General features: G+C 44.0%; 1 protein-coding gene across 4 annotated transcripts in view; it reads right to left on the reverse strand.

Moving 5' to 3' along the window:
- ITGB2 (integrin subunit beta 2) overlaps nucleotides 1–18,557 on the reverse strand; it is a 205,851-nt gene that overhangs the window by 76,809 nt on the left and 110,485 nt on the right. For all 4 annotated transcript variants that reach the window (XM_073633476.1, XM_073633477.1, XM_073633474.1 and 1 more), the window contains 3 exons: nucleotides 3,283–3,378; nucleotides 3,025–3,114; nucleotides 1,281–1,421 (listed from right to left, as the gene is read on the reverse strand). In XM_073633476.1, coding sequence (XP_073489577.1) covers nucleotides 1,281–1,421; nucleotides 3,025–3,114; nucleotides 3,283–3,378 — 327 coding nt within the window. The remainder of the gene's footprint in view (nucleotides 1–1,280; nucleotides 1,422–3,024; nucleotides 3,115–3,282; nucleotides 3,379–18,557) is intronic.

Genomic DNA, 18,557 nt, shown 5'->3' on the forward strand with positions numbered 1-18,557 from the left:
TGATTCTGTATTACCTCCCTCATTGTGAGGAGGAAAAGGACCCAAAATGGATGGGTCATGCTGGGCGCTGGACGCATGGATTCCAATGTTTTTTTGTTTTTTTTTAAGCTCATGATAAGAGCCTGATGCTCTAATTGGCTTCAGAAAAGGCAGAGCACTGCGCCCCGAGCCCACCCAGTTGTGTGACAATAGCGAATTAATATTCTCTATTGTCTTCCTGATTCTCCTCCCTGCCAATCAGGAAGCGGGTCCTAAGGCTCCATTCACACTAGCGCGTTTTTTGATGCATTTTGCATTTTGCAGAAATGCATGGGAATTTTTTAACATGGGTTCCTATGGAACATGTTCACATCAATGCCTTTTTGTTTCTCTGCATTTTTGGAAAGGGTCAGGGACTTTTTTTCATGCAAAATGCAGCGTTTTGCATGTAATAGAATTCAATGGACAAGCATCAAAAACGCAAGTGCACCGTTTTTGCAGCGTTTTTGATGCGTTTTTGGTGCGTTTTTGATGTGTTTTTGCCGTTTTTTTTTTTTTTTTTAAGACTGTAAAAAAAACTGTAAAAAAAAAAAAACGCAAAACGCAAATCGCGGCAAAAACGCCGCAAAAACGCTGCTCAAAAACGTGGCAAGCATGAAAAAAAAACCTCCAAAAACGCTCAAAAGCAACATGCATAGGTGTGAATCGAGCCTGAGACCCGGTTGGCCGATAGGAGAAGCGATTGTATTTGCGGTCAAGGAGGAGACGCAGGGTGAAGCTGTCGAAGAGGAGGAGACGCAGAAAGGAGCCGAAGCTACCGCGACCTAGATGGGGTAAGTGCGGGGCTGGTTGGAGGATGAACTAGCGAGCGAGAGGGGGTGGCACACAAAACACCTGCCACCTCCCCCCCCTCCGTTCCATCGGTCGGTTGTTCGGTCAAACCCACCCCACCCCACCCCAAAAAAATCGAGCACCAGCCGCCACTGCCAAAACCATATAATATGAGGTCAAACCTAAACACTTTCAAATTGCATGCAACCAGGCAGGCCCCTGAACTACATAGTTGAAGGTAAATCTAAAGGAAATTGTAAAATGTGTAGCCTGCTTTTAACTACATAGCTGAAGGTAAATCTAAAGGAAATTGAATAAGAAAATTGTATAATGTATGACCAGCCTAATATATAGTGGAACAAAATAGTACAAGTAAAGTGTGATGTCGTTATTAAAGAAATGTTGAAAACAAGTGTATAATGTACAAATGCTTTACCTTGTTTAGATAGCATCTATTGCTTATTGCTTACCTCCTCATTGATCTTGACATTGCTGCATTCTCCTTTCAATTGGTCTTTATTGGTGACACCATTGGAACATTGTGAATCATACAAAATATCCAAGGAGTCAGGTGTGACTCCATGATCCAGAATAACTTCAGATGACAAATTCTGCATTAAATTGTACACAGGTTATTTATAAGCCAATTACTTTATAAAATCTACACTAATATACTTGGCCTTAACTGCGCTTCATGTTTTTATTATCTTGTTACTGTGCTGCTACTAACACTTATAGGCAAACCCTATATATACAGTGCAGTATTTTTTGTTTTTAATTACTGCAAGTCATGATTTTAGATTACGGTTATTTATTGATTTTTTAACAGAAAGTTAGATTACTGTTATTTTTAATCCCACTTCTAAGGCCTCATTCACATTAGCAAATAGGCCAAACAGCAGATACCTGCAGCAGGTATCACAGGTGTGTGCAAACAGCTGTTGCCTGTTCAAAGCAATGGCAGGCTGACAGGAGCCGTGGCTGTCCACCACTGTTCCCATGTGTCCGCACAACAAGTGGTTACCTGTGGTTAGAGGACAAATGACCAGTCTTTGACACAGATTGCATCCAGGACTTATCTGTCCCTAATCGTAAACTTGCTGGATACATGTGAACAGCGGTGGACAGCCACAGCTCCTGTCAAGCCTCGTACACACGATCGGATTCGGCAGGGAATTGTGTGATGACAGACTGTTTGCCTAAAATCTGACCGTTAGTACACTCCATCAGACAATTGTTGTCCAACTTTCCGCCAACAAATGTTGGATGGCAGGCTAGTAAATTTTCTGCGGACAATTGTCTGTTGTCAGATTTTCCTATTGTGTGTACACAAGTCCGTCACACAAAAGTCCAAAGTAAAAACACGCATGCTTGGAATCATTGCTCACCAAACACGACATTAGCAGAAGGTGCCCAAAGGGTGGTGCTCAAGAGCTGAAATTCCACGTAGTACGTCACTACGTTCGTGTTTGTTGGCCGACAATTGTGTACCGTTTGTATGCAAGACAAGTTCCTGGCACACTCCCTTCGGACAAAAGTCTGGCGCTTTGTCTGCGGAAAATCCGATTGTGTGTACGAGGCTTTAGTCTGTCATTGTTTTTAAGGTCTCTTCCTTGACCTGACTCTGAATCCCATGAATAAAAAACAATGTGTACAATTGGCAAAAAAAAAAAAAAAGATTAAAAAAAAAAAATGTTTAAATTGCCCTCTCCCCAGGTTCTAAAAACAATGCTGGATGTGCAGGGTGACATTTGGTTTTACAACAAGAACATCAAACAATCATATAAGCAAGCGCAATGTCAAAATACATTTTTAGGCTGGATTCACACCTATGCATTTTTAGTGCATTTTGCATTTTGCAGATTTGCACTACAGTCCATTTACCATGGTTTCCTATGGTACACGTTCTGTAGTGCAAATCTGCAAAATGCAAAAAGCACTAAAAATGCATAAGTGTGAATCCAGCCTTAATGATTGCAGACCAGTAAAAATGTTGCTGTCATCTTAATTTCTGGCCACAAAAAAACATGAAAAATCTGTTATACTAACAATCTGAACAAGGACGTTTATCAGATTTACCATCCACAGCTGAAAAGATCTGCCAAATAAAGGCAAACTTTGCATATATATTTTGGAATACATATCTGGAGCTGAGCAAATTAAAGCCCTGCAGATTTCACATGCATGCCTCGTTTATAGAAATAAGCATTTTACCTGGTAAGCCTCTGTAATTAGCTGGATAACATTACTTGAATCAGGAGATAGTATACCAACCACCGATTTAGGAATTAGTCTACTGAGAGCCTATAAAAAAAAAACATAGGGAAATAGGAGTGAAAAAAAAGATGTCTGCACTGCGTATTATGATACAGGCAGATGCATTTGCACACCTTCTGTGACCTACAATTGTGACAGCTGAAGTTTTGTAGCTATGTTCAGTTTAGCTATGTTCATCTATCACAAGTCCCTTACCTCATATGTTTTAACCATATTGGAAGTGACTGCAAACACAACCTGTATGTTATTCCTCGAAAGCATCTGGGCTAGCTGTCCAACTGAAGGGTAATCCTATTACAAAGTACAAAAACAGTTTAAAAGATGTTTATTAAATATGTTAACAATCAAAAAGTAAGTAAATCACACAAGAGTCAGCTAAATGTATTTGTTTTAAAACAATTAAAATACCAGTGTCTGCATGTTTCTACCAGGTGCTAACACAGTGCAAAAATATACTGGTGGAAAATGAACTGGTGCCCACATTACTAATAAAGATGCCCATGGATGGGACAATTTTCACAAGGAATACAACTGAGTTCTGATTAGAAAAATACATAAAATCACATACTGTACATCCTTAAGGGTCTCTTAACATGTATGCATGCAATTCCATACGTATTTACGCTGCCTCAGTGCATAGCAAAATATACCTGCAATATTATCAGCCATGCAGTACACCACAAGGTACACATATAGTACGCATTGTTGTGGGTTCGTTAACACACATCACACCAGGGGCGTAACTACCACCATAGCGACCCATGCGGGCGCTATGGGGCCCGCAGCCGAGTGGGGCCCAGTGAGGATAAGAGCACTGCCGGCACAGTCTCCCAGCCAGGAGAAGAGAGAGGAAAGGAAGAGGCGAGCTGTCCGTATCAGCAGAGAGCTGAATTGCCCGATGTAAGAGCTTTCATTAGAAGCTCCAGTGTTCCCGGGGCTCACGTCACATAGCTCCACCTTTTGGCCCGGTGCCTTTGATAGACAGAACGCAGATCCAATGCGGGACATGTGACGTCATCAAAGGCGTCGGGCCAAGAGGTGGGGCTATGTGACGATGAGCCCCGGGAAGACAGGAAATTCAAATGAAAGCTATTACAGCGGGCAATCCCGCTCTCTGCTGATCCGGGTGGCTTGCCTCTTCCTCTGCACAGGTGAGGCTGTATGGGGCACAGGCAGACCAGGCTGTATTGGGCACAGGTCACGCTGTATGGGGCACAGGTCACGCTGTATTGGGCACAGGTCACGCTGCATTGGGCACAGGTCACACTGTATGTGGCACAGGTCAGGCTGCATTGACACTAGGGCAGCTGCGGGGGGGGGGGGGGGCTGTTTGCAGGGGGCCCCATACAACATTTTGCTATGGGGCCCTGCTATTTCTAGTTACGCCCCTGCATCACACATGTGGTAAAGCATGCGTGATCCAGTGGCGGCTGGTGGATTTCTCTTTTGGGGGGGGGGGTGGCAAACATCCACCCTCCCGGATGGCTGGCGGCACGGCACTACTACCATCCCCCCCAGCCGCCAGTGGCACAGCACTACTACTATGTGTATCATCATGTAACTATTGTATGATCACAGTTTATCATCACATAACTATTGTATGATCACAGTGTATTTTCTTTTGGGGGGGCGGCAAATAAGTCGGTTGCACGGCACTACTACCACTCCCCGGCGGCGCGGCACTACCACCCCCACCCTCCGGGTGGCTGATGGTCCGGCACTTACCCAATCTATGTGGCTGTGGTGTTCTCCAGCACGATCCTTGCAGGCGGAGGGGTGAAGCAGCGGCTCTGGTGTCCACTCCTCCAGCGGCTTCCTCCGCCATGTGTCTACTTTCTTCTGCCTAAGTCCTAGGCATCCAATAGGATCGCTTGACGCTTTGGCACGGGGAGGAACTTTAGTGTGAAAATAGCGAAAATTCATTCACTATCTTCACACAAGACTGGGTGGGCTCAGAGCGCAATGCTCTGCACTCCGAACACATCCTTTTTTGAAGCCTATTAGAGCCTTTGGCTCTAATCAGGTGGTGAAAAAAAAAACATCCACCCTGCATTGGAATCCATAGTCCTGTGCCCTGATATGTAGATCAGAGGGCCAGGCACGTGGAAAGGGGGGGAGCGGCGCCCGTGCGCACTCTATGGATGGGCCGCCACTGGCATGATCACAACTGCATACAGTGCCTTGAAAAAGTATTCATACCCCTTGAATTTTTCCTCATTTTGTCATGTTACAACCAAAACGCAAATGTATTCTATTGGGATTTGATGTGATAGACCAACACAAAGTGGCACATAATTGTGAAGTTTGAGCTATGGAATGTTCTGTTTTTGTCTTTCATAATTGTGAAGTGAAAGGAAAATGAAAGATGTTCGTAACCTCGCAATACGCGTTCCTTCATCGGACATCAACAGGAGACGCTCCTGTTGATGTCCGATGGTGAAACACGTAGGGCGGGGTTACAAACGTCTTGCGTCACCTCCGGTCAGCCGAGAATAGGTTTCTGACGGCATCCATTCACTCATGTTTTCATGCTTACAATATCTATACAAAATGTGAGTACATTTTTCATTTAACAAATAAATACATTTTAAAATGGTTTTACGCTATGGGCATCCCATCTGTTTCACATTATGAACAAATAAAACGTCACTAACAACATTTAAAGCACAGACCAGGGCTTCCAAGGATTGCTACACAGTGGCAGATACTGTGACCACGCAGTACCCCTGTGGGGGTGAGGCTATTTGGTGAGTGCATGCACATTAGGAGCACGAATAAGAAGCACCATCACTAGCAGGCACCTAAACAAGAAGTTCCTTTAAACATATTCTTCAGCAAGCACTGGCCTTTTTACTTGAGCACAAGTCACTCTGTTAAAGTGTATAGCTCATTTTGTTAGCACTGGACACTTTCTGAGCACTAGGCACTTTTTACCAATGCACTTTTACTAAGTTATTTCCACTGACAAGTATATATATTAATTTCCTGTAGAATGTATTATTAACTATTTTGGGTAAATGTATGATATTCTAATCACATTATTGGGAATAGCTTACTTTTTAGTTCATAGGGATTTATATTTCAATAAGCACATTTTTTCCTACTGGTCAGGCAGCCAGAGGGTGTAACACATCTTGGACACATTTCTTTATATTAAAACACAACCAGCTTTAAAACATCAGGAGTTTGCCAGATTACCCTTTTTGTTTGCCGATACCAAATTTGCTAATAAGTGGCTGCCAGAGTGTGCAACACAACCTAGACACATTTTCTTATATCAGTTAAATTTTAGATATACACCTTCTTATTACCAAATAGTGTCACATTTGGACATCAGCCTTCACTCCAAATGCCAGCACCGGTCTTATACAGAGGATCTAGCACCATTATAGGAAAGCCATCATTGGTGTATTCCTCTTTCTGAAATTCAGACGTGGATATTAGGGGGTAACACTCCGGAATACTACCTCACAAGACACCACATCTTGTGGAGAGTATATGCTGATATCTATCCATGTACTCCCCCTTTTGAATTGGACGTTGCCATTAGAGGATAGCATATTTGTACATTGGTTTTAAGGTATTACACCCTGCTGGGGGTGTATATACACTGGTCTAGGCGCCTCCTGCTGATAATTCATCATCTATACACTTTTTTGGTATTCTGTTCACTAATCTCCTTACTTGGAGATATACAAGCGCGCTTTCCCGGCATTATACAAGAAAGCTATGACTGTGCTTATTAGCGCACGGAATTATTTGCTTATAAAGAGAAGCTTATAAAAGTTATTAATTAATTATTATTAAACAGGATTTATATAGCGCCAACAGTTTACGCAGTGCTTTACAACATGAGGGCAGACAGTACACTCACAATACAAATCAATACAGGAGGAATCAGAGGGCCCTGCTCGTTAGAGCTTACAATCTAGAGGGGAGGGTCAAGTGGAAACAAAAGGTAATAACTGTGTGGGGTGAGCTGATGGAAAAAATTAAAAAACAGTTGTGGGTAGATTAGGCTTCTCTGAAGAGAAGGGTTTTTAGGGATTGTCTAAAAGCTAATAGAGTAGGAGATAAGCGGACAGACTGGGGTAAGGCATTCCATAGGATTGGAGAGGCTTTGGAAAAGTCCTGGAGGCGAGCATCGGAGGACGTGATGAGGGAGCTAGAGAGCAGAAGGTTTTGAGAGGAACGAAGAGAACGAGTAGGTTGGTATTTAGAGACTAGGCTAGCGATGTAGCCGGGGGCTAAATTGTGGATGGCAAGAGCAAAAAGAGCAAAAGTTCCATTACAGATGGCGGGCCAGGAATTTTGCAGCCAACAGAACTTTCTTATCCAGCGGACCTCGAGGGGGGATAAGGATCTAGAACCAGATCAGCAAAGGCCAGCCTATGGTAGGACAACCATACTTCAAGTTTTTTGAACATTTTTGTTGTTCTGTGTTCGGGATATTGATTTCTCTGTCCGCTGTATGGGGACATGCTAGGCAAAAGAACCTTTGTTTTTTTTTGTCCCTTTCTGTATAATGGCGGGACTTTAATTGTAGGCTATATTTTTCTCATTGTAAATAGGTCTTTTAATTGGGGGAGCACCTATATTTAAATCCTCTATAGGTCCCATTTAATACAAACCTAAAGTGTTTGCTGTGTATGACTGAGTCGGCTGCTAAGTAACTGTATGTTGTGTAATAAGTTTGTGATGTATATGAGAAATAGAAATGTATGAATTGTGATTATTACCTATGTATGGAACCAACAAGTCAGTTGTGTATATTGTTTAACTGATACAAGACACATGTCCACATGAATTTGTAATAATATTTTTCACCTACAAATGGTTTAGTGAACTTTGATGTCATTTAGAAAAGGTTTGGTTTGAAGTTGTTTTGAAATGACTTTGTTTTTTTAAAAAAAAATGGCTGCCGCATATTCAAGTGGCCATGTGGCTGAGGGGGCAAGGGCGGCCATTCATTGTTGGGACATGTTTTACAGGATTCTAGACAATAGCATGGAGGAGCTCTTTTGTTTTAAGGTTGAATAGAGATGAAAAGAAATGAAAAGATCAAGCATGCAAGCAGCATTGTCTTGATCCTGTGTATCTGTTGACCTTCTAACTTTTAGAGCAAAGTATTGTTTGTATTTGGGAACAGGAGTGTATGTTTAAAGCATGTTATTTTGTGTGTTATGTAACTTTGGCATTTTTAAATGTGTTGTTTGGTTGGATAGCCTGTGTATTAGGCCTCCTATGGGCCCTAGTTGATGTAGCCTGAAGTGTTTGTCTACGGTTAAGTGTTTATTTGGTGTCAATTGTGTAGTCAGTTTTTGTGGGAGGAAATTTTGGTTTATGCTGGTTTTGGGAGGATCAGCGCCTGCATTTCATGTGTTAATGCCACCATTTTGTCGTGGTCCGATTGTCGTTGGCCATTTTGTTGTAGTCCAGATTTCATCCACCATTTCGTTGTGGTCCGATTGTCGTTTGCCATTTTGTTGTAGTCCGGATTTCATCCACCATGTTGTCGTGGTCCGATTGTTGCCGCCTATTTTGTTGTAGTCCGTATTTCATCCACCATATTGTCGTGGTTCGATTTTCGATTGTTGCAACTGCCATTTAGTTTCTGCTGAGTTTTGGTTCTGGGTGGAATTGCTTTGCTTTTGGTCCAGGTTTCAGTGTTTAGTGAGGTTGAGTCATCTTTTTGCAGGAGTTTCAGTTTTTTTGGCTTTGGTTGCGTTGTTTTTGTGTGGTATTTCGATCTCAAAAGTTTTGGTCTGACTGCCCAGGGGAAAAGGGAGTCGAGGGGGATTTCCTCCCATTTGCAATATGGGGGTTTATTTCACCCTTTCCTGGACAAAAGTTTTCTTTTTTAGAGATGTTGAAGTTTCCTATATGATGTTAAAAAGCCCAGAGGGGGTAGCCATAGCCATTTTGTTTTGTGTAATAGACATAATATAAAGTTCAGGGAAGCCAGGCTTCCCCACCCCCTCCCCTTTCCTGTCCATTGATATGTAAATAAACCAGTTGGATAGGTTCTTAGAGCTGAGCAGAGAAGAGGAAGTTCTTTGCATGATGTTATGTATGCAACAGGAAGTTTTTTGCAGGATGTGATGTATCAACAGGAAGTTGGTGGGAGGGGCTTGGGGTCTTTTGAAACAAGCATGTGGACAAAGGGACTTGTGTTTGGAAGGACGATGGAAATCCCTTTGGTTTTTAAATTTAATTCCAGTTGTTTTGCAAAGTTTTATACTTGTCAAGTCCTGGGTGCGAGGCCGGATTGCTGAGAGGGCGCCCCTTGTGCCTAAGTGCAGCGTACCCCTGGGAGTGACACAGGGAGTACAGTGCCCAAAGGTGCATGGATTGCCGAGTGCTGCTGCTGGGTAGCTGGGTAGCAGAGGGCAGCTGGGGAGTGCTGGTAAAGCTGATTGGGCAGCCATGCGAGGAGGGATCCCAGTAGAGCAAACAGGAACAAAGTCCAATAGCCAGGCCAGGGGTCATACACAACAGGATCAGTCCGAGAAGAGGTACAGCAGGATAATCAGGAACGGAGTCGGTAGGCAGGCCGGGGGTCAAACACCGTGCGGACAAACAGAGGTACAGATGCGGAGAATGGAGAGTAGTCAAGTCCAAGCCGGAGGTCAATGTAGGCAGAGAGCAGGAGGAGTCAGACAAGCTGGGTAGTAAACAGGAATCAGATACCAATAGTAGGTACAAGAAACACAGGAAGCTGACGATAATCCTGACACCTGCATGCATCTGTAGCAGGCTTAAATAGGCCAGAGGACGCCAACAATTCTCACAGTGCGCGTGCGTTAGCGTGCGCGTCTGCGCACACCCGCCGTTGTGCACCTTCGTGCACCCGTTGTCGCGCACGGGGATTCACCCGGCACGACCATGACAGGTACTGGCAGGATTGCCAGTCCTACGGCCATTTCCCTGACAGTGCCCCCCCCAAGGGGCAGCCTCCGGATGCCCAACCAGGCCCATCTTTTGGGGTGACAGGCTCCGAACCTCTGCAACACTCTAGGGCATGAATATTGTTTGCTGGTTCTCAAGAATTTTCTTCTACAGAATACCCTTTCCATTTGATAAGGAATTGAATTGTCCTACCTCTCCGACGACAGTCCAGAATGGCTTCTACCTCATATTCTGTTTCATCTCCCACTGAGACTGGAGGCGGTGGAACTTGATCTCTTCCAGGAAAAGGACAAGAAACAACAGTTTTAAGTAAGGAAACATGGAATATTGGATGGATCTTATAGGAACTTGGCAGTGCTAGTTCAAATGCTACTGGGTTAATTTCCCGTTTAATTACAAATGGGCCAATGAACCTTGGTCCCAGCTTCCGAGAAGGGCAAGGAAGCCTAAGATTTACTAAAGAGGGGCAGACTTTGTCTCCAACCTTAAAGACAGGGTTTTTCCTCCTCTTGTCATACTGCTTCTTGTAATTCTCTTGGGCCCTTTGCATAGTTACTTGGAGGGTTTGATAGTTAGCCTGGATAGCATTAATCCTGTCCTGAACTGCTGGAACTGAAGCCTCCGGAATGACATTAGGTAAAAATGAGGGATGGAACCCATAATTGGCGCAAAAAGGTGATTGTTGGTGGTTGCTTGAATTGAATTATTGTATGCGAACTCCACACACGGGAGTAAAGAGATCCAATCGTCTTGAGAGAAAGAGCAGAAGCAGCGTAAATATTGTTCTAAGGTTTGGTTTGTTCTTTCGGTTTGACCGTTACTTTGGGGGTGATAGGCAGAAGATAGGTGTATTTCAATTGAAAGCATTTTGCAGAGCTCCCTCCAGAACCTGGAGGTAAATTGTACCCTTCTATCGGACACAATGCTGTTAAGTAAGCCATGTAGTCTTTTATGAAGGTCTTCGCCATGTCTGCAGCAGACGGTGTGCCCATCATGGGCAAAAAGTGATCCATTTTGGACAGACTATCCACGACTACCAGGATAGTTGTGAAGTCTTCTGAAGGAGGTAGCTCTACTATGAAGTCCATTGATATCTCTTTTCGTGATTGCTCTGGCACTGGTAATGGACATAACAAACTCCAGGATTTGACGTTGGACCCTTTATTCTGCTGACAGGTAGTGCAAGAGCTAACATATTCCCTGCAGTCAGATTTTAGAGTAGGCCACCAGAATGATTGTTGGACCAGCTCCATTGTCTTTCGTACCCCGAAGTGGCCAGCAAGTTGGTGATCATGCAAAGTCCTTAGAATCTGGATTCTGGCTTGCTGCGGGACAAAGATCTTATTCTGATGCCAAAGGAACCCATCCAGATTTCTTAGGGAAGATGCCTCTGATTCTGAGAAGTGGGACGAGGCTTGTTTAAGCGAGGAGCTTAGGTTGGGTTGGATCATGAGAAAGTTTTGGGGTGACAGGATTGCACTGGGAGTTCCTTCTTCAGGAGTATCAGAAAACATCCTGGACAGAGCATCAGCCTTCCCATTCTTGGACACAGGACAGTAGGTTATATGGGAATTAAACCTAGGAAAGAACAGAGCCCGCAGAGCCTGTTGGGGTCTTAACCGCTTAGCAGTGCAAAGATACTCTAGGTTTCTATGGTCCGTGAACATCACAGGTAGGATGAGAGGCACCTTCAAGGAGATATCTCCAATCCTCCAGAGCAGTTTTAATGCCCAAGAGTAATCGATCACCCACATCATAATTCCTTTCTGACTGGCTCATCTTCCGTGAAGAGAAGGCCATGGGATGCAGTAACGACTTAGGCCCTTGGCGTTGAGACAAATCTGCCCCGTGGCTACTTCAGAGGCATCAACTTCCAGGATGTAAGGCAGAGGGGGATCAGGGTGTTGTAGGATTGGGGCAGAGGTAAATAAAGGTTTCAGCTTGTCAAAGGCAGATTGAGCTTCTGAAGACCACAGGAACCGAGCATGTAGATGGGTTACTTGGGTGATAGGTGAGATGATAGAAGAGAAGTTCTTTATGAACCTTCTACAAAAGTTTGCGAAGCCCACAAATCTTTGCACCTCCTTCTTGTCTGATGGAGTTGGCCAATCTAGGATTGCCTGCACCTTTTGTGGATCCATGGCTACACCACCAGTGGAGATGATTAGCCCCAGAAACTGTATTGATTGCTTTTCAAAATCACACTCTTCCGCTTTCAAGTAAAGTGTTTTCTCAATGTATGCAGCACTGTCTTAACGTGTGTTTGATGAAGCTCCAGGGTAGTTGAGAAAATGAGGATATTATCCAGGTAAATGATAATGAAGAAATCTAGTTATTCTCGGAAGATATCATTTAAAAAATGCTGAAACGTGGCCGGGGCGTTACACAATCCAAAGGGCATTACCAAATACTCAAAATGTCCGAAGCGTGTTCTGAACGCAGTCTTCCATCCATCACCCTTTCGGATGCGAACGAGATTATAGGCACCCCGTAGGTCAAGCTTAGTGAATATCCGAGCAGCACATAATCTCTGAAAGAGTTCAGGAACTAGAGGAAGAGGGTAGCGTTTTTTTTATGGTGATTTTATTAAGTTCCCTGTAATCCACACATGGCCTTAAAGTTTTGCCTTTTTTCTCAACGAAAAAGATTCCAGCACCAGCAGGAGAGGAAGAGGGCTGGATGAAGCCTTTTTCTAAGTTTTGATCGAGATATTGTCGTAGTGTTCCTAACTCCATCTCAGTGAGAGGAAATATAAGTCCAAACGGAATTTCGGCCCCAGGGAGTAATTCAATCGGACAGTCATATGGCCGATGTGGAGGTAAAATATCAGCTTTTTTCTTGTCAAAGACATCCAAAAACTCCTGATAAGCTGGTGGCACATTCCGGTTATTGGCAGGTACAGGTTGAACTGTCAGGCAACTGGTAGTATCTGTGGATTCAGGGACTAGGCAGTGCTGTAAGCAGTAGGAAGAGGTAAACAATATTTCTCTCTTGATCCAGTTGATCTGGGGATTGTGTGCTTGGAGCCAAGGAGTGCCCAGGATGACTGGGAACATGGGCGAACTCAGGACATCAAAGCGTATGAATGCCTGATGGCCATCAGGAGTGGTAACAAAGAGAGGAGCAGTCTCTTGTGTGATGGGGCAGAACTAGGTAGGGTACCATTAGCCAAGAGAACTTCCAACCTACGTTTCTTGGGGAGCAAGGGTAGGCCAAGTTTTCTTGCCAAGTTCAAGTCCAGGAAACAGCTGCATGCCCCGGAATCAACTATGGCCTGAAGCTGAACCCCCGCTTCAGCCAACTGCAACGTGATGGGAAGAATAAGGTGAGAAGGGGAAGTTCCGGAAACCTGGAAGTACACTAGGGTGTAATTGAGTGGCTTGCAGGGCCTAATGGGACAGTTGCACAAGAAGTGTCTGCTTCTTCCACAAAAAAAACATAAATTGGTTTGGCGCCGACGTTGTTTTTCCTCAGGAGTCAGTGCAGCTCGTACAGACCAACGGGCATAACTCCAGTCTCTGGGATAGATGTACTGGAAGTCTGTGATCGTTCGGCCTGTCGCTCCCATAGGCGTCTATCCAACTGGATGGCCAATTGAATGAGACCCTCAAGAGTAGTAGGAATACCACTTCTGGCCAATTCATCCTTGAGGGATTCAGAAAGTCCTAGGCAGAACTGATGTTTTAAAACAGCCTCATTCCAGCTTGTATCTGTAGACCACCGACGGAAGTCCACAGTATAGTCCTCCACTGGCCGCCGACCCTGCCGTAGAGAATGCAGAGCGGCTTCAGTGGTGGCTATGAGCTGGGGATCCTCATAGAGCTGCGACATGGCTGTGAAGAAGCTATGTACTGTGCAGATAACTGGGTCTTTCCATTCCCATAAACTGTGGGCCCATGCTAGGGGTTCGTAGGGTTAACAAGGAAATGAGGAACCCAACTTTAATAGTCTCAGAGGAAAAAGTCCGAGGCAGCAGGGCCAGATATAGCAAGCAGGAATTCTTAAAGGATCTGAACTTTTGTCTATCTCCAGAGAATCGTTCAGGGGTTGGTACTTGGGGTTCTGGAGGCGGGGTCACCACCGTAAGGGTAGATGGTACCATTAAACATTGTAGCTTCCCCTCTAATTGGAGGTACCCTTCTTGTAGTCTTTGGACCACTTGAGTAAGGGTAGTGGCCTGTTGGTACAAAGCCTCTATTGGGGACACACCTCTGCCGGCCTCAGACATGGCTGGATTATACTGTCAAGTCCTGGGTGCGAGGCCGGATTGCTGAGAAGGCGCCCCTTGCGGCTAAGTGCAGCATACCCCTGGGATTGAGACAGGGAGTACGGTGCCCAAAGGTGCACAGATTGCCGAGGGCTGCTGCTGGGTAGCTGGGTAGCAGAGGGCAGCTGGGGTGCGCAGGTAAAGCTGATAGGGTAGCTGGGCAGCCATGCGAGGAGGGATCTCAGTAGAGCAAACAGGAACAAAGTCCAATAGCCAGGTCAGGGGTCATACACAACAGGATCAGTCCGAGAAGAGGTACAGCAGGATAATCAGGAGTCGGTAGCCAGGCCGGGGGTCAAACACCGTGTGGACAAAACAGAGGTACAGATGCGGAGACTGGAGAGTAGTCAAGTCCAAGCCTGAGGTCGATGCAGGCGGAGAGCAGCAGGAGTCAGAGAAGCCGGGTGGTGAACAGGAATCAGGAATCACCAGGAGACTTGCCACTTCATGGCGATTGCATTAACGCTCCTAGCAAACAGATCTGTGTACATGGGAACCATAGCATAACCATACAAAAATATGGCCCACTGAGCCATAATAGAGTATGGCTCGCGTCATTGGTAGCAGTGTGAATGTGTACACGATCGTGTTCAGAGCCCTGTAAGTAGTGTTCACATTGTGAGATACTTTGTGTCTCAACAGGAAGCTAGCTGCATGTATCTGCACACGACCATCTGCACACATCACTACTGGAATTATATTTGATCATATACATGCGTGTGATTGGTTCTTTTGAAGGAATACAAGTGTCTGATTGGCTCATTCTGAAGCCACCACCTTCCTTTTGTTATTAATGTTTACAGTATAAATTAAAAGAGCAGATGCTGCTAGGGAGGATTTGGCTAAGCTCAACATGATACCAGCGTCTGTCTGTGTTACTTGGAGATATACAAGCGCACTTTCCTGGCATTATACAAGAAAGCTATGACTGTGCTTATTAGCGCACAGAATTATTTGCTTATAAAGAGAAGCTTATAAAAGTTCCATTACAGATCTAACTATGTGTAAAAAATTCTTTAGCAGTGAGGAGGCATACCAAATTCTAAGTATGACCAACAAGAGCAGCAGGGAGCTCTCTGTGTCTGATTCTGAATAAGAATCAGTTTTATGTAGTGGGTCTGTAACGGAATCAGAGGAGGAGGAAAGTATGCCCACCAAATAAAGGTATTCTGGGGAGGAGAAGTAGTGCAGTGGCAACCACCAGAAGCACAGTACCTCTGCATGAAAGGCCAGTTACTAGTGGGGTGTCACGTCAGCCCCAAAGAGTTAGAGCCCAAGCCAGTCTTCCATATGCCCTTGACAACCCTGTATGGCTTTCCCCTAATTCAGGAGCAGCTAATATCTCCCCTTTTACTGCACAGCCACGTATCCAGATCAACACGGAAAATTTTGCACCCATTGATTTTTAAAATTTAGCTTTCAACAATAATTTAATAAGTACAATTGTTGACCAGTGCAACATTTATGCCCAACAATGTATAGCCAACAATCCAACATCATATTGTGGCCATCCCTATGAATGGAAACAGTTAACAGTGGAGGAGTTCAAGATCTTTTTTGACCTCCCATTTAATATGGGAATTATAAAAAAAATTAGCTTCTTAATTTTTTATCAGAGAAATTTGTGTGAAAAGTGTGGATGAGTCACTTAGCCACTTCACTGGCAGGCTGGGCATCAAGCAGTTCATCCCCAGCAACACGACTTGCAGGCCGACTCACAGAGGCGACCTGCACACGACTTCAGCGTCGACTTGCAAAATGACTTCTGTATAGAAGTCAATGCAAGTCCCCTGAAGTCGCCCCCAAAATAGTACAGGAACCTTTTTCTAAGTCGGAGCGACTTGCATCGCTCCTATTAGAACGGTTCCGTAGTACAGAACGGGACGCGACTTGTCAGGCAGCTAGGTTGCCTGATAAGACGCCCCTGTGTGAACCGGGGATAAAAGGGCCTGATATGGGTGAAACTCATCAAGGTATGCGACAGAGCCACAGGGTACACATATGCCTTCTGCGTGTATGAAGGAAAGGACACCCAGCTGCATCCCCCTAACTGCCCAGATTTTATTGGAACAAGTGGAAAAATTGTTTGGGACCTTGGGACCTTGTATTCCCACTCTTTGAAAAGGGTTATCATTTCTACGTTGAAAATGATTATACCAGCTTGCCCCTTTTCCCCAATCTTTATTAGAAGAAAACATTAGCGTGTGGCACTGTGAGAGCTAATAGGAAGGGCTGGTAAATTCAAAACTAAAAAGAGGGGAGTCGGTGAGTTTGCAGAATGGCCGAGTTCAGATGCCAGAATATGTACATGATTACAATATGTTCTTGGGGGGAGTCGATTTTAATGATCAGATTATCCAGCCCTATCTTGCAACAAGAACCCGCCGCTGGTACAAAAGTTATCTTTTCAATTTGGCAATATATAATTCTACTATAAATCTACTACTACTGTAAATCCACTGAAAGACCCAAACCCTTTCTCTAAAACCAGGAGAAAATCGTCACTGACCTTGTGTACCAGGAAGGCCCCAACCAGAAAGCATTCGCTCAGATGCAGTGAACAAACTCCACGAACACCATTTTCCTGATAAAGTCTCTCCCAGGGAAACAGGCCAAAAACAAATTAATGGTGTGCTCCAGAGGGGGAATTAGACAAGACAACACTTATTATTGTCCCCAGTGTCCTTCCCAACCAGGCCTATGCATAGGGGAATGCTTTCGACATTACCATACTTCTCTACAATATTAGTGAAGTATGGTGAACATAGTTCTGAATTCTTGCCATTTCCCCATATCTGACTATTTACCTTCACACTCATCATGCCTCTGCCTGCTCCTGAACTTACTCTGGACTTTTATTATTGTATTTGTTTTTTCGAATGGAGAAAACTACATTTTTGGTTTTCTCTGGGTTTTGAAATTCCTGGATTAGGCTCTGGAGACCAGAGGCTTTGAAGAGATTTGGATGGAAAGAAGCCTCTACACCTGGGCCCACAACTTACCTGACTGAGGCCCTAAGGCGGATATTTCTGCCTGCTGCAGACTGACCCTGGCCTTTTAATTGATCATGCTTCTGTCTGCCGCCTGAACAGACCACACCTCTGCCTGCTACCTGTACTGACTCTGGCCTGTTTATGGACTGTGTTCCTGCCTACTGCCAGGACCAATGCCTTGGCTGTGCTGACCATGTTGCTGCCTGGACAATTCCTTTGGCTGTTGCTGACCACATCTCTGCCTGCTGCCTGGACCAATGCTTTGGGTTAGCTTACAATATCTCTGCCTGCTGCCTTTACCAACTCTGGACTGTTTATGGACAGTATTCCTTTCGCTATCACTGGCCACGTCCCTGCCTGCTGCCTGGACCAATGCTCTCCTCTCTGTACAACTGCACTGCTAAAACCACAGGTAATCTTTTTTATCCTTTGCACAGTAGAATGTATTTTGGGGTGTAATTATCTTATCTTTTGGACAACTTTGTGTAAAAAAAAACTTGTGGGGAAAAAAACGAAATGTTTAAAAGACTCATTATGCCTCATAGAATATATACGTTGGAGTGTTTAATTTCCAACATAGGGTCATTTTGTGGGTGTTTCCGTTGTTCTTGTGCTCCAGGGCCTTCAAAAATGTGAGAGGTAGTCAGGAAATTAAATGTGAAAAAGCCTCACACATGTGGTATCGTCATACTCAGGACGAGTAGCAGAATGATTTTTGGGGTGTAATTGCAAGTATGCTTATGCTGTGTGTGAGAAATAACTTTGTTAGTGTGACAATTTACTTTCTTCATTTTCCAAAGAATTGTGGGAAAAAATTACAATTTCAAAAAACTCACCATGCCTTTTACTAAATACCTTGGACTGTCTATTTTCCAAAAAGGGATCATTTGGGGGAAATTTATACTGTCCTGACAATTGAGGACCTCAAGAAATGAGATTTTTCAATGACACAGTACACAGCATAGCTTATAGACTCTATAACTTTCACATGGACTACTAAACAGTATACACTGATTTGGACTATATTTACCAAAGATATGTAGGAGTATACATTTTGTTCTAAATTTATGAAGAAAAAATACTTATTTGCTAAATTTTATCATATAAAGTAAAAAAAATATATATATATTTTTTTACAATCTTTTACAATTTACACAACTTATATTGCAAGAAAAAAACAAAACAAAACAAAAAAACAGTGGTGATTAAATATCACCAAAAGAAAGCTCTATTTGTGTGAAAAAAATGATAAAACATTTTGTTTGAGTACAGTGCAGCATGACCAAGTAATTGTCATTCAA

Source organism: Aquarana catesbeiana, linkage group LG06 (genome assembly GCF_042186555.1).
Source record: "Aquarana catesbeiana isolate 2022-GZ linkage group LG06, ASM4218655v1, whole genome shotgun sequence".
Taxonomy (NCBI): domain Eukaryota; kingdom Metazoa; phylum Chordata; class Amphibia; order Anura; family Ranidae; genus Aquarana; species Aquarana catesbeiana.